The 14541-nt window shown below is 41.0% G+C and overlaps 1 protein-coding gene across 4 annotated transcripts in view; it reads left to right on the forward strand.

The window, feature by feature from the left end:
• The window catches only part of ssbp2a (single stranded DNA binding protein 2a), a 51010-nt gene that overhangs the window by 23112 nt on the left and 13357 nt on the right, over positions 1-14541 (forward strand). For all 4 annotated transcript variants that reach the window (XM_015972502.3, XM_015972503.3, XM_015972504.3 and 1 more), the window contains exons 2-4: positions 1144-1216; positions 4535-4596; positions 4747-4831. In XM_015972502.3, coding sequence (XP_015827988.1) covers positions 1144-1216; positions 4535-4596; positions 4747-4831 — 220 coding nt within the window. The remainder of the gene's footprint in view (positions 1-1143; positions 1217-4534; positions 4597-4746; positions 4832-14541) is intronic.

The raw sequence follows: 14541 nt of genomic DNA on the forward strand, positions 1-14541 counted from the left end.
ACAAACACCATGCACACACACACTCACACCTAAGGACAATTTAGACCAGGGATGTCAAATATGCGGCCCGCGGGCCGGATCCGGCCCGCAAGCGGGTTAAATCCGGCCCGCAAGATGGTTGTGTAAACTTTATTTTCATACTTTACAATGTAGAGTGAAAATAAACTTATCTTTGTGAGCAAGTTTTCTCTGTAATGAGTATAAATAAAACAAAGATGCGCTCAAGGCTCACACAAGAACTTGAATCACATCCTGAAGTTGGCCGCCACTCAGGATGTGACTTCTGATATTGATGTGCTGGTGAAAGCTAAAAGATGTAAAGTAAGTGCTGCATAAAACTGATCTTGCCATGTGATCTGTAAGCTCTTTGAATCACTAAGGAATGTTTATTTATTTATTGATTTTTTATTTTTTTCAAATTTTCAAGTACACTTCAGGTGTTGTACTTGAACTATTTTGGATACACTGTCCTCAGGCTCCAGCCTTGTTTTATATTGATCGTATTAAAACAAAGAAAACAATCTGAAGTTGTTTTTAATTTACCGGTCCGGCCTACTTGGGACTAGATTTCTCGCAATGTGGCCCCTGAGCTAAAATGAATTTGACACCCGTGGTTTAGACAGACCAATCAACCTAACAGTCATGTTTTTGGACTGTGGGAGGAAGCCGGAGTACCCGGAGAGAAATCACGCATGCACAGGGAGAACACGCAAACTCCATGCAGAAAGATCCCAGACTGGATATCGAATCCATGACCTTCTAGCTGCAAGGCAACAGCTCTAACCACTGCGCCACTGTGCATATTTATATGTACTGTAGGTTTAATTTGTAGAATTATCACATTTTCAAAGAGAAGCATAGATGAACTGACCTTTAAAATGACTTTAATATGTAAAAAATGCAAAATAACATTTTAGCTCACCAAAATAAAATGATGGTGTTGTTTTGAATCCCATTAATTATGTGTGGAACATTTGACCCATGCTTGAATAGAAGGTGAAAATCTGGTTCTATTGGTTGGGGGGGGGGGGGGGGGATTCCCTTTTTTGTACGATTATATTAAATGATAAAAAAAATATCTAAATTGAGCCTTGTTGAGTCCTAATAACAAAACTCAAGAACTTTGTATTGTATTCTTCGCAGGTTGGCTCTTTACGTATACGAGTACCTGCTGCATGTGGGAGCACAGAAGTCAGCACAGACCTTCCTCTCGGAGGTAAGTGTTAAAACTTTACACCAGATTTTGTGTGTGTGTGTGTGTGTGTGTGTGTGTGTGTGTGTGTGTGTGTGTGTGTGTGTGTGTGTGTGTGTGTGTGTGTGTGTGTGTGTGTGTGTGTGTGTGTGTGTGTGTGTGTGTGTGTGTGTGTGTGAGTTGTGAGAAGTTACAGGTCTTTATGTGTTGTCTTGTGCAGTAAGTCCAGTAAGCGTAGCAGCTAATTGAACAGTTTTGGCCTTGGCCCTGAGTCCACAGGTTACTGCAGCAGAGAGGCGTTTTAACATCAGTTCTGCATTTAGTCAGACCTGAACTGGAACACAACAGCAGTTACAGTGCTCAGTTTTGTTCTGCTTCATCTTTTGTGGTCCCGCTGCTGCTTATTTTTCTCTCCTCCACACTTTAATTCTGCAGGGTAAAAAAGGTGGCGAGGTGAAACCGAGGCCACTCGATTACTGTACTTCGGAGTAAATTATAGCAAATTACAACATAGAAGACGGCAGCTTGAGGCTTGTTGTATTTCAGCCAGATGAAGAGAGAAAAGGGTGGAAAAGGTTACCTCATCAGCTGGCACTGATTCTCATCACTCTGTCTTTGTGTTTGTGCACACGTACACCTCTCTGTTTGTGTGAAACTCCTTCCTGGTCGCTGTATCGCTTACTCTGGTTCACAGATCCAAGAGATGAAAAGGATAGGGGGTGTCACATTCAAGTGTGGGAATGCATCAGCTACAAATGCAACACGTATATACACAGTCACTATACAGCTCACACACACACACACACACACACACACGCGCACACACTAGGAAGACATTTACCTTCTGTGCAGCTCTGTCTGAAGTAGTGAGATGGAGCGAAACGTGTCTTTCTAAGCCTATTTTTCACTTTTATCATCCAAATCAGTTTACAGTCTATCCTCAGGCTCAAGAAACCACAATGGCATTCACAAACCAGATCACAATACCTGCACGTAAATACCATATCACCGACAGAGCAGAGGTCAAAATGGAATCAGATAATCCTGTAGCGTGGTGAAGGTAAATGAGACAACCTCAGAGGAATTCAGACCACAAGAAGGCACAATATGTAGGCACAGTCAGTGTTTTTCTTTTTCCGTTGCTCCTCAATAGAAAAAAGTCTAAAACAATGTCCTCACCTAACTGTCTGAAGAAAAGAGGCATGGCATGCTCATTCTGAAATGTTCTTGCACCATCTGTGCTATTGTGAGAAATAAAACCCTCTTTTTCATGTTGCCAATAATAATTATCTATGTTTCAAATGATCAGATGAGTTTACAACTGCTCAAAGTACGCAGGACAAACAGGCAGTTCCTGAGACGGATGTCTCTCAGAAAACAACAAAAAAAACTTCAAAGCGTAACATTCCATCGTCTGATTCTGAACTGAGGTCAGGACAATCTGATTAAAACTGCAAGGATTCAGTTTTTCCTGTTATTTTAGAGCTTGTTCATTCACGAGCAGGTGGTACAATACTTCTGTTCTTTTACTCCTCATTGGAAAAAAATGACTACAATCAGGACAAACGTAGTCTGATGAGGCCGTCAGCCTTCTTGGTAGTTTGTTCATGTAACATGTGCTCATCTGTGGTCTGATAAAGTTGACATCAAGAATGAAATTATTTGACCCAAATTCCAGGAAATCTAATTTTTTATTTAGAAATGTGTGTGAAATCGTCTCTTGACAAAATCAGTTTCTATTTGAATCAGTGTGGAAATGGGTGGATGGATGGCCCTCTTCACTGATTTTACAGCTTCACTCTTTGTTTTTAAAGTTTAAAATAGTCTAACTCCATCCGACTCAAAGAGCGGGTTCACTGAGAAACTTTTTTTTTTTACCTATTTTTGAAATATGATCGGTCAATCTGAGTTTAACATGCAGGCTGAACGCGAAAATAGTCTTCTACCTCTATTTCCTGCATTAGCCGATAGAAAATAAAAGGGGAAATGCTCGGATTAGAAAAAGCCAAACAGCTCATTAGTGTTGCAGAGTGAAAGAGTCATGTTGCTGTTAGCAACAGGTTGAATCAGTCCGCTGTAGTGAATGGTTGAATGCTACGCTAATCACTTTGCTAGATTATCCCTTTTTGTTCCCTTCCTCTTCCACAGATAGCTTGATGTTTACAGACATTAACTGCAGGTTGCAGGTCTGTGATATTGCAGGTTGAGTTAGCATTCAAGCTAGGTTGGTGTGCTCACAGACATCATGGGTGTTTCTCCATTTCAAGGCTCCTGGCCATGCGAGGTGATGTCTTGTGAGGCAGGAGCCTTGCTTACGAGGACACATTCCTTCTTTGGTCAAAGAAAACGGTTAAATGGAACTTGCATCACGTGACCGCGGCTTCCACGGCGGTCACATAACATCACATGACACGAGAGATAACGTTATATTTTATACGTATAAGTTTCAATATGAATATATAACCCTTTTACTTTTTAAATTGTGTATATATTTGTTAAATTAAATAAATACATGCTATTTACCATTTTAAGCAGCTTAAATGTGAGTTCGGCACAGTTCGGCAGTGGGATCTATGCCGTGGTAAACATGTTACTTGCATGATTTTTGACCTCAGTGATCAGCTATTATGCTTCCTACAATAAACATCACTAAAACTCACCAACATGGAAGAATAAACCTGGCTCACACAGCAGGAAAATAATTCCTTAAACATCTCATCTTTTTCAAATCTTCAACAGGACCTGGTTTTTCAGTCTTGATTTGTCAAATTCCAGAATTTATCAAAGCGATGTGTAATAGTTTATAATTCAGGTCACATGACAAACCTGCTGATTTCATGCACATCACAATGCTTCGTCACTTTACTGAGAATATGCTTAGGAAGGAATGATGGAAGGAAAAGGGACGGAGAAATCTTGCTGCTGCTAAAACAAATCATAGGTTAGAAATAAAAAAGGTGGAAAGAAGTAAAAAGTGAAACTCTGAGGGAGCAGTAGTGCAGTCTGAAGCAGATTGAAGTTGGTTGTTCGGAGGCCTGATTAGGCACCTCAGGCTGGCATATGCCTCTGACCTCATACTCAGGAAAACACACATGTTCAAATCTGTGTGACGACATGGTCTGAGGTGCAGACAGAACCACTTATCCACTTGTGAATCCGAGAGAACCATAACACAATTACCTAATGGCACATCTTATAGGATTTCCCTCACATCCTCTTCAGCCTTCTAAAGCGTGTAATTCAGACATCAGGCATGTTTTATGTGCTGCCAGTTTCTGATGCAGCTGTCTGTCTCTCTCACTCTCTCTGTCTCTGTCTGTCTCTGTCTGTCTGTCTGTCAAGATCCGATGGGAGAAGAACATCACATTAGGAGAACCTCCGGGGTTCCTTCACTCGTGGTGGTGGTGAGTTAACTTCCTGCCTAATGACTGCAGATGCTGATGCTGTTTCAATTCAACCTTTTGACTGCGTCTTCATCATTATCCCGCGTAGACAAGCTTGTGTGATGTTTGACGTGAAAGCTGATTTGTGGTGTCACTTCCTGTGTGTTGCAGTGTCTTCTGGGATCTTTACTGTGCAGCTCCAGAGAGGAGAGACACATGTGAACACTCCAGTGAGGCCAAGGCTTTCCACGACTACGTGAGTCTGGATAAATTTAATCTAGATAGTATCTCCATCCGCACTATTGTGAGTTTTCTAGCAGAGAAGTCTTCATAAAGATAAACGTAATGATGGACAGAAGGACGTCGGTCACACTTTATGCATATCCTGCTAAACATCTTTCTCCTCCTGAAGAACAAAAACTAATATAATAGTTTGAAAAATGCATTAAAGTCCAACAAAAAGTAAGTTCTGTTTACAAAAAGTTTATTCCTTGGAATTTAATGTTTTTTTACGTGAAACTCAAAACATTTGAATATGGCGCAAAAGTCCATTTATTTCAGTAATTCAACGTAGACTGTGAGACCTTCTAAAGGCTCAGGAAGCCTTTGCAGGTGTTTTGGACTAATTAGCTGATTAGAGTGTGACACTTTGAGCCCAGAACCCTTTTACAATGTTTCAATTGTCTTGAGATTTGAATTTGGGGCATTCATAAGCTGTAATTGTGTGTAATCATCGCAATTAGTACAAATACAGGATTGAAATATCTTGCTTTGCATGAAATGAGTCTATCTCATGTAAAACCCCTACTTGACACTTGAAGAATCCATCATGGTCTATGGGGGTGATTAAAACCAGCGGCAGCGTGGAAATTCACAGGTGCGTCCCAGAAGCAGCACATCACGCTGCTAAATTTAGGATTGGGTTCTATTTTTGCCACAAGCCACTTCTGGGAAACGTAAATTTCCGCAATTAAACATAGGACTAGACAAGAAATCACACACGGTTTCAGTGCGATGCGATTTCATATCCATGTAGATTGTGTCAACACGTGACCTAACGACTTACTTACTCGTGGCATCGTTCCAGAAGTGCAGCCGTGTATTTTTATGGCTTTAATTCTGACAGTGAAGAGGAACAACATCAGAAATGACATCAAACAGTGATATACTTTTTTTTTTTTTTTGGTTTATTGTCGGATGGCATCAGGATGGCATAAACAAACCATGAACTTTAAAGTCTCGAGGGATTTTGTGATCTCGCGAGTCAAGCTCAGCGGATGAGATTCTCCCTGTGTGTACTGGCTCGCAGCGAAGCTCACGAGGAAACTGTTCCGCTGCCGTTCCGCACCGCTGATGCCTCCAGTGGGAAGTAGGGGTTTGTTTCAACTTCTAAGTGAAATTAGTGACATAAATGAACTGTTGCACCATATCTTAATTTTTAAAGTTTCTCCTGTATGTCAAATGAAGTTCAAATGAATGTTGTTGTTGGTTTTTTTTACTCGACTCTAAACCTGATTCACCTAGAGTCCATTCATGAAACAGCTAAAGCACATTACTCTGAACTGGACTACAAACAAAATCATCACTTACACTGTTTGGTGTTTATGTGGCTTTAAGTTATTTATTGTTCTGGTGCTGCATGTTGCATCATGGGTAATTTAGTCATGTGCCAAGCAGTAAATGGAACAGGGTGAGTGGTTTCTGAGCAGGGGAAGTTAAAATGAACGGGTGGCTAAGAGGGAGGAAGTGTTTCACTCCTCCGCGGGAGTTTGAAGCTGCATGTTTGTGTGTGTTTGAGGGGCAGCGAGGGTCTCCTCTCACTTGCTTTTTATGTTGTTGTTTTCTCTCCGTAGTCATCTGACTCATCAGATTTGTTTGCTGAGGTTAATTGTGATGTATTGATGGAAGTGCAAAGGTCAGGGGTTTCTGCCTACCCCAGCAGGATCTCCTCTCTGTCCGTGGCTCTGCTTCCCTTTAAGCTGCAGTCCTGAACATTTGGCTCAGGCTCTCATCTCTTTTATCTTCTTTTGGTTAGGTAGGTGTGTGTGTGTGTGTGTGCGTGTGTGTGCGTGCATGCGCGTGCGCACGCAGGTGATGCTGCTGGCGATGATGATCGAGGTGATGAATAGGCACTCCTAGAACGAGGCGGCGGTGTGATGATGTCATCCTGGCTCAGAATGGGACTTAGAGGGCAGCATAACCTCAGGTCTGTGGGATAAACAACCTGGAAAGGAGGGTAAAAAAATGCGTTGGAGAGCGATAAATAGAAGGAGTGAAGAAGAGAAAAAGACCAAACACACATCATTTAAGCCAATGGTATTTATTTACCCTAAAGTTAATTAAAAATGCCATTTGGAGTATTTTATTTGTACATTTCCAACCAGAATCTAAACAGAAGATTCTAATTAGTACAGTGGTAATTAGACCAAGGTCACTTCCAATCACAGGTGCTATGCTCAAACGTGCCCCTCGGCTAAATCAGACACAGCTGCTGTTGATGTCATTTAGAAAAAAACCTTAATGTGATGCTTTTCATCCTCCTGACTTTGAGACGGATATATATATATAGATAAATGTCTAGATTTATCCCAGCATCATCGTGTTTGCCACTTTCCTTCGAAAAAAGACAAGATTGTGACCCCTTGCACACTCATCCAGATGTGCCGAAGACCATTTATATTTATGGGGTTTTGCCCAGTACTGGTTAAGAGAATATTTGGCAGTTTTGGCTTGCTATTAACACCCCCTCGTGTCCGTTTACAAGAACCAAAAATGAAACGTATCTCCTTGCTGTCTTTTAACCTTAATCTAACAGCTGAAATGTCTCCTCAGCCTTCATTAGTGTCTACAGGAGCGGTTCATCACTAAACTAAACTAATCAGCTGTGTTCATGTTCTAAAACATGCAGGAAACGTGCTGGAAGCAGACTGCAGAGCCATGCATTTCAGCTCCATTTCCACAGGGGGCGGCAAGCTAGTCTGAAGTTGCAAGTGCAATATCATTGCCACACAGTGTGGTGGGGGCTGAGTGACTTTTCATTAGCCTTGTAAACGACGGTGGCACAGGAGTTAAATGCTCGCCCCGTAATCGGAAGGTTGCAGGTCCGAGCCCTGCTCAGTCTGTTGCTGTTGTTGTGTCCTTGGGCAAGACACTGAACCCACGTTGCCTGCTGGTGGTGGTCGGAGGGACCGGTGGCGCCAGTGCTCGGCAGCCTCGCCTCTGTCAGTGCGCTCTAGGGCAGCTGTGGCTACATTGTAGCTCACCCCCACCAGTGTGTGAATGTGTGTGTGGATGGGCGAATGATTGTGTTGTAAAGCGCCTTGGGGGGTTTCAAGAACTCTAGAAGGCGCTATATCAAATACAGGCCATTTAACATAAAGGGTCATTTTAACCCATACTGGCTCAAGAAAATGATTTAAAAAAAGAAAATTTTGCAAAGTATCTCTTTAATGCAGAATTCAAAGACATTAGTGCATTAATCCAATGTTAACATAAAGATACTAAAGACTGACAGAAAGGGGTTGGGGGGGGTTATTGATTTCCATCTTTAGACGAGGCTTTACAGGCATCATCAGAAAGGCAGTTTACAGTTCGGTTAAGTGCTTTGTAAATTGTGTACTCAATACTAAATGAGCAGTTTCCATTTGCCTGGAGCAGTTGGAGTCATAAAAACAAGTTATTTTTAAATTCTTGGCACGGAGAAGGCTTTATTGGAAACAAAAACTCAACAGAAGTCGTCTCTGTCTTTGAGGACTGAGATACAAGTCCACACAGGTCTGTCCTGAATGAACGGGAGACGACCTATAAGACCATTCAAGACATTTACGCTGCATTCCTGATCAGTTTTCTCAGTTTGATGTGTCAGTGTTAATTCTGAGTTGTGGATTTGCAGACATCACTGTAAGAAAATATCTGTGTGGTTTATTGTTGTTTGGAGGTCAGACGGGTGCAGCGGTGCAGAAAGGGTGAGGACTTTAGGGGCTGGGCGCTCTCTAAACTGAGAGAAAAGCATCAGATTTCAGGAGATTACCAGAGTCTGATGGTTAAACTGGAGACGCTGTGCATCCTACAGATAAGAATATTGTGTAACTGACGCTAAGAGTTGATAAAAGGAGTGGTTGTTGTTCACTACGAGTGGAGATCTGTTAAAGTGACAGCTACACTTTTAATTGTCTACATATAACATTTAGACTGAGGCAACTGATGGCAAATTAATCATTTTTAAGGAAGATACGTCATTTGTTTTGGTGTTTTAAAAATAAATTACAGAGAAAAATGACATGTTGTGCATTTTAAGCTTCATTTAGTGGAAAAACATTATTTCTTTCCTAATTTTAAAACAACTAAATAGATTAGATATTAGAGAGATGTGGAAAAGTCTTGAGCCACTCCTCATCTAATAGTTCTTACTCCACAGAAGCCAGGCTTCTTGTAATCTTCTAAAGTGGTATTGATCAACATTTTTTCAGACTTTCTTCTGCCTAATTTATGCTTTAAATTTATCAAAGCCCATTCTGCTAACTGCTAGCTGAACTGTTAAAACTGCCAAAAAAAATTGTGCCTCAAAAGCACCCTGCTGCTGCAAACCTGGAGCTTTAAAGATGAGTAGAGAGAGCGACAGATGGATGAAGCCAGAACAAGCAGACATGAAATGTGCTGCAGACAGGCATCCGTGTCACAGGGAGGAGGAATTGGTATCACTGGGTGGTATCGCTGTGGGGGGAAACCGACGCATCGCGGTTGGAGAAGAGTCTTTGATAAGGTCGTCCCTCTTTCCTGCAGGATCTTATATTTGTAGTCTGACAGCTGCACACAGATTCTGTCATTAATGTGATGATTAAAGATACACCAAGCATCGTTTTTCATTCACATGCAGATATGCTTTGTTTTCTGTGTGAGGTTAAAGGTCAATGGTTTATTGATTATTTACTTCTGTATGTCATTTAAAAAAAGGAGGAGCTAAAACTCATCATGGTCAGTAGTCTTTGATGGTAGAAATAGTGCTAAAAACTCTTTTGGTGCTTATTGTCAATCTTCTGCTTATAATGATGGATTGTTACTGGTTTATTTCCTTCAACAACTCTTAGAAACCCACATAAACTTACATTTTGCTCTTAAACATGTTTCAAGATGAATTAACCAATATGTGTTCCACCTGCAGACTGCAGGTTTTGTGTGACTGTGCAGCTGTGGAACTTGATTCCTTCGATTTCCAACCAATCAAAGGTCAACTGTTTTTAAAGATTTTTGCTGTATTTAGCTAAAGCTACATGATGTATTTTGAATAAAGCTGTTCTTTCTACTTGAGGAAACAGAGCAGGATGCACAGATGGGATCATTTCAATCATTTAAAGCCATACTATGCAACTTTTTCGTATTTTTAAATCATTTTCTTAAGCCAGTATGTGTTAAATGACCCATTACAGGGTTAATGAAATGTCATTCAGACCCCCACCGCCCTCTGTAGCCAGAATATCGCACTTGCAACTTCAGAGTGGCGGGTCGCCACCTTGTTGCACTTAGAAAAAGTGGAGCTGTCATGCCAGCACTGCAGTCTTCTTCCAGCACGTTTCCTGATTGTTTTAGATCATGAACTCTGCTGATGTGTTTGATTAAGTGATGGACTGCGCCTGTAGAAACTAATGAAGGCTGGGGAGATGTTTCAGCAGTTAGATGAAGGTGTTAAACAGTCACATGCACAGCGAGGAGATAAGTATCACTTTTGATTCTACTAAACGGACACTGGGACGTGCTAAAAGCCAAAACTGCCACTAGAAAAATCGATGATTCAAACTAGCAAAATCTAAGCTCTCTAACACTGAGCTTTTCACAAACTTTTTAGGAAATGATGAATTTTGCTAATTGTTCCGTTGCTATGAACTAGTTTTTCTTTTAATATCAGAAAGATTTTCATTTAATCACATGATAAAGAAGGGACTTTGTAATGAAACGAAGAGAAAGCATGGTTTTTATTGTAGTTTGTGTTCTGTGTGCATGCAAAGGCTTGAATCAAATTAAGCATTTCAGTAGGAAATGAGCGGATTCCAGCCAGGAGAGAAACATGTGGGGGTTTTGGGAGAGACACCCTGCACCCTGTTTCCAGGGAAACTGCAGCCCAAACTCTCCTGCGCTCTCTGTCTCTGTCCACATCTCTCTCTCTTTTTTTGTTCCCTCGCTCCCATGTTTCTCCTCAGCAGTGTCGAGGAGGAGGGAGATGTGGAGGTGACTCACTGTAACATCATTGCCATGGCAATGAAGAGCGAGCTGAGCGAGGAGGGAGACGGGGGAGACAATGATTGGGAATTTTCACAGAATGTGTAGAGATGGAAAAAGTCACGATTTCCAACAATTATTTAGTTTACATTAACAGACAAAAAGATTTCTGTGTTAAATCTCCCAAATTGAAGTGTCTCTTTAAAAAAAATCCCTAAGATCTCACGTTTATCCCTCCTCTCTCTCCGTCCTGTCTCGTTCACATCAGCAGTTTCTTTCCCCTCTTCTCTGCCCCGTTCCTTATCCATCCACATTATCCGTCTTATGTCTTGCTCTTTTGTTGGCCTGTTGCACGCTACCCTCTGCTCTCAGAGGAGTGTGTTTTCCACTGTTGGATTACGCTGAGTCATGTCAAACGCATGTTTAAACATGCCAAGGTAGAGTGTTTATGTGATGTTGACCTACGGACGCTTTGCTGCTGTGCGGTTGGCTGAGATGAAGTCATGGTGCAGAGTGGAGATGAGAGAGGTTACATCAGGACAAGAAAGGCACAAAAGATGTGCAGATTCTGTTCTAATTTGACTGTTTTATCACTGATTATGAAAGGACAGGAGCTTAGTTAGTAAAGGTGCTCGTGAAATCTGTGCAGCTCCAAGCTTATTATATTTTCACTCAAAGTGAAGCCACGGCTGGTCATTTTTTTAAATGTGATCTTATTAGAAGCTGGAATATGTTATTTCAGCTCTGAATCAGACAAACTGAGACTTTTTATTTGCTCCACATTTTCTTTCCTCCCTTCACATGGGTTAAAGACCCACTCAAAAGGATGGTCTTTAAAACTGTTTTTGCGAATCTACAGAACAAGCCAGGGTTAGAACGCAAACACGGTCATGGAACGCTCCCTCCTCCCCTCGGGTATCTTTCCTGAGATGTTTCTGCTGGAACCGGGAAACCCACACTGCCAGAGAAAATGCGATAGTGCTAAACACCAGTCACCGTTTTCTAAGTCCAAACGTCTTCTTGGACTCTGGTAGTTTGTCCTAAAGTTGAAGCGGTAGCAGCCAGCTGTTTTTATTGAGCAGAGAACCTCTCACACCGGTGGTGTTCTGTTGCAAAATAAGTGATTGTGTAATGAGTGGAGGACCGGGAGAAGGTTTGGCGAGACCAACAACACGACGGTCCAATACCTGAAAAACGTGTTATTGGTGGAGGTTTTTAGACTAATGCAAGAGAACCACTTTATTAATTGATTAATAACTTTATTTATTATCTCCAAAACATATTTGTAGCTATACTAAATTAGAAGTTTTTAAGCTAACTTTTGTTCCAAATTTGCTATTGCAGCTTTAAGTGTTTTAGTGAGCTCTATACCAGGTAGATTCCCCTTTATTTATGACAGTGTGCAATAGGATGTTGAAGAGTTAGGATATGTTGTACTGTAGTCAGGGTGGTGTACCAGTGTCCTGGGTGCAGCATTTGTTTGTCAGAATAATTATTTTCCAACATCAAACATTTCCAAATTATGTAATCCGCCAAAAACTGACTTTTAGCTAATTATTTAAGCTGACTTCTGTAACAACAACCTTTTGTGTTTGAATGAAGTCTGATTTATACTTCTCTGTCTGCATGGGTATGAAGACACAAACACCATTATGCATCGACGCAAGGTCCCGCAGAAGGGTACGGAGACATGCCCAGTTTTCTAGCTGTCCATCAAAGTGACAGTACACAAGCCTGGGATTGGTCAGGACGCTGCTTCCTTTAAAATTTTCTACAGCACTGCTATTGCCCCCCTCAAAAAAAATAAAATGAGTGCCAAAGACAGCTAGCAGCAGACACAGAGCAGACTGAATGATAAGCATTTATACACCTGTGACTTTAGGGGTACTAAGATACGCAGAAAACCTTTTATTCGTGGATGGAAATTTCAGGAAACGTGCGTTTAGAGGTGGAGACGGTATGAAGAGGTGGAGGAGAATGAGGGCATATTTGTATTAAATATAAAACAGATAGTTAAATAAAAAAGTCAGTTGACAGTAATGTTTGAAGCGTTCATCAAGCAGATGTTTTTTTTACAAACATAAATATACAGTTAGGTAAAATCCTGCTGCAGCACCAGGCTGCATGTGCCGAACTCTAAATGGGCTCTACTAAAGAGGTGTATCGACCGATGTGGAAATATATAATAATGGTAAATGTCTGTCAATTTTATTGGCCAACCAATGTACTGATAGTGGCCTATCCTTATTATGTGGTACTTAGGATCTTTGTAGAAATGTGTTGTGGACGTAGGTCACACAGGAGGTAGATGGTGATGTTTTAGTGATGGAAAAAATAACTTGTTGAGTAAGAGAGAAGCACATCAGGACTGCCTCCACACTGAAAGAGACTTTCCTAACTTTCCTGGATCCAGTAGGAGGGCCTTGATCCAGCAAGGAGGGGGCTTTAACTTTCTGTTGTATCTGACCGGACTTTGTGAAAAGCTGGTCAAACATGGAAATGTTTACGTGTCAGCAGCTTCTTGTGGTGTGTGTGCAGGAGAAGATGTGACTGGGAAAGCAGGAGTTTAGAAAAGACACTATCTCTCTTTGACTCCAACTAACCCCTGTGGTTTGTGCTGCTGCAGACACCCATGGTCTTATCTCCTGTTAGCTTCTGTGTTTGGGCATCCAGCTCAAGAAGCACCATCTGAGTGTGTGCACACATTTTAAAATGTTGCTATTTTGGTTTTTAATGTTGCATTGCAATTTACTTTAAAACTATAGAAGTAATTTTCAAGTAAATGTCTCAAGTAGCCTTTGAGATCATCTCCCTAATAGAAAAGAGGGATATTTTGTTCTCTTCATCTCCAGTTGTAACGTTTAAATCTGTCTGTTGTCTCCTCTGTGTTCAGCTCATCTTCTTTATCTCCCCGGTTGTCGCTGAACCCCGTAAGAGAAGTGACTCCCCAGGAGCCCAGTGACTATCACTTTCATGTCTGTATGAGTATCTGACACAGCATCAGCCCGCAGCTCCCCACTGCCTCAGGAATGTTTACGAGGGTCGATAATGACATTAGCGATAGAGAAATCAAAACCAGCACTTGCCCCCCTTTCACTGTCACCTCCCTGTGAAGCTCACCTCAGATTAGCGCTTTGCTTCCACTTTACCAGGTAATCATCTGTAATGTTACACTGGAGAGTGTCGATTGCTGCTGGGAATTGTGTCGCGCAGGTTAATGTGTCGCCAAATGGGATGAAGACTTCCAAAGATTCCAAAGGATAGAAAATTGTAAAATAAAAAGCAGAAAACCTTTTTTCACTTTAAACTTGTGAAGATCTGCAAATAATGTGTGCCTCTGTTTATGCAATATGTCTCTATAACCTTCTAAATAAAACAGTTACTATTCATTCAAAATTTAGAGTAATTTTACATTAATTGTATGTTTCTAAGTACACTAAATCCCACTCTCTTTTAAAAAGCATCATAATTTGAGTTCATTCAACAACTAGTGGGGTAATTCTGTCAAGAGGTGCTAATTAATTTGCTCTAATTTTCATGAGTGCTCCAGGTTTACCTCAGGTGTCTCCTTTTTTACTGGAAAGTCAGTAAATTAGTCGTGTTTTCATCTAAATCTGAAGGGAAGAAAACTGCAACAACAATAAAAATCAACATACAAGAATAATGCATGATACAGCAATTATTATATTTATAAGAATATAAATTTTCCAAACCTTAAATTAGATTTCCTAAATCTTGACAAATATGTAAAAA

Source organism: Nothobranchius furzeri, chromosome 17 (genome assembly GCF_043380555.1).
Source record: "Nothobranchius furzeri strain GRZ-AD chromosome 17, NfurGRZ-RIMD1, whole genome shotgun sequence".
In the NCBI taxonomy this organism is placed as follows: domain Eukaryota; kingdom Metazoa; phylum Chordata; class Actinopteri; order Cyprinodontiformes; family Nothobranchiidae; genus Nothobranchius; species Nothobranchius furzeri.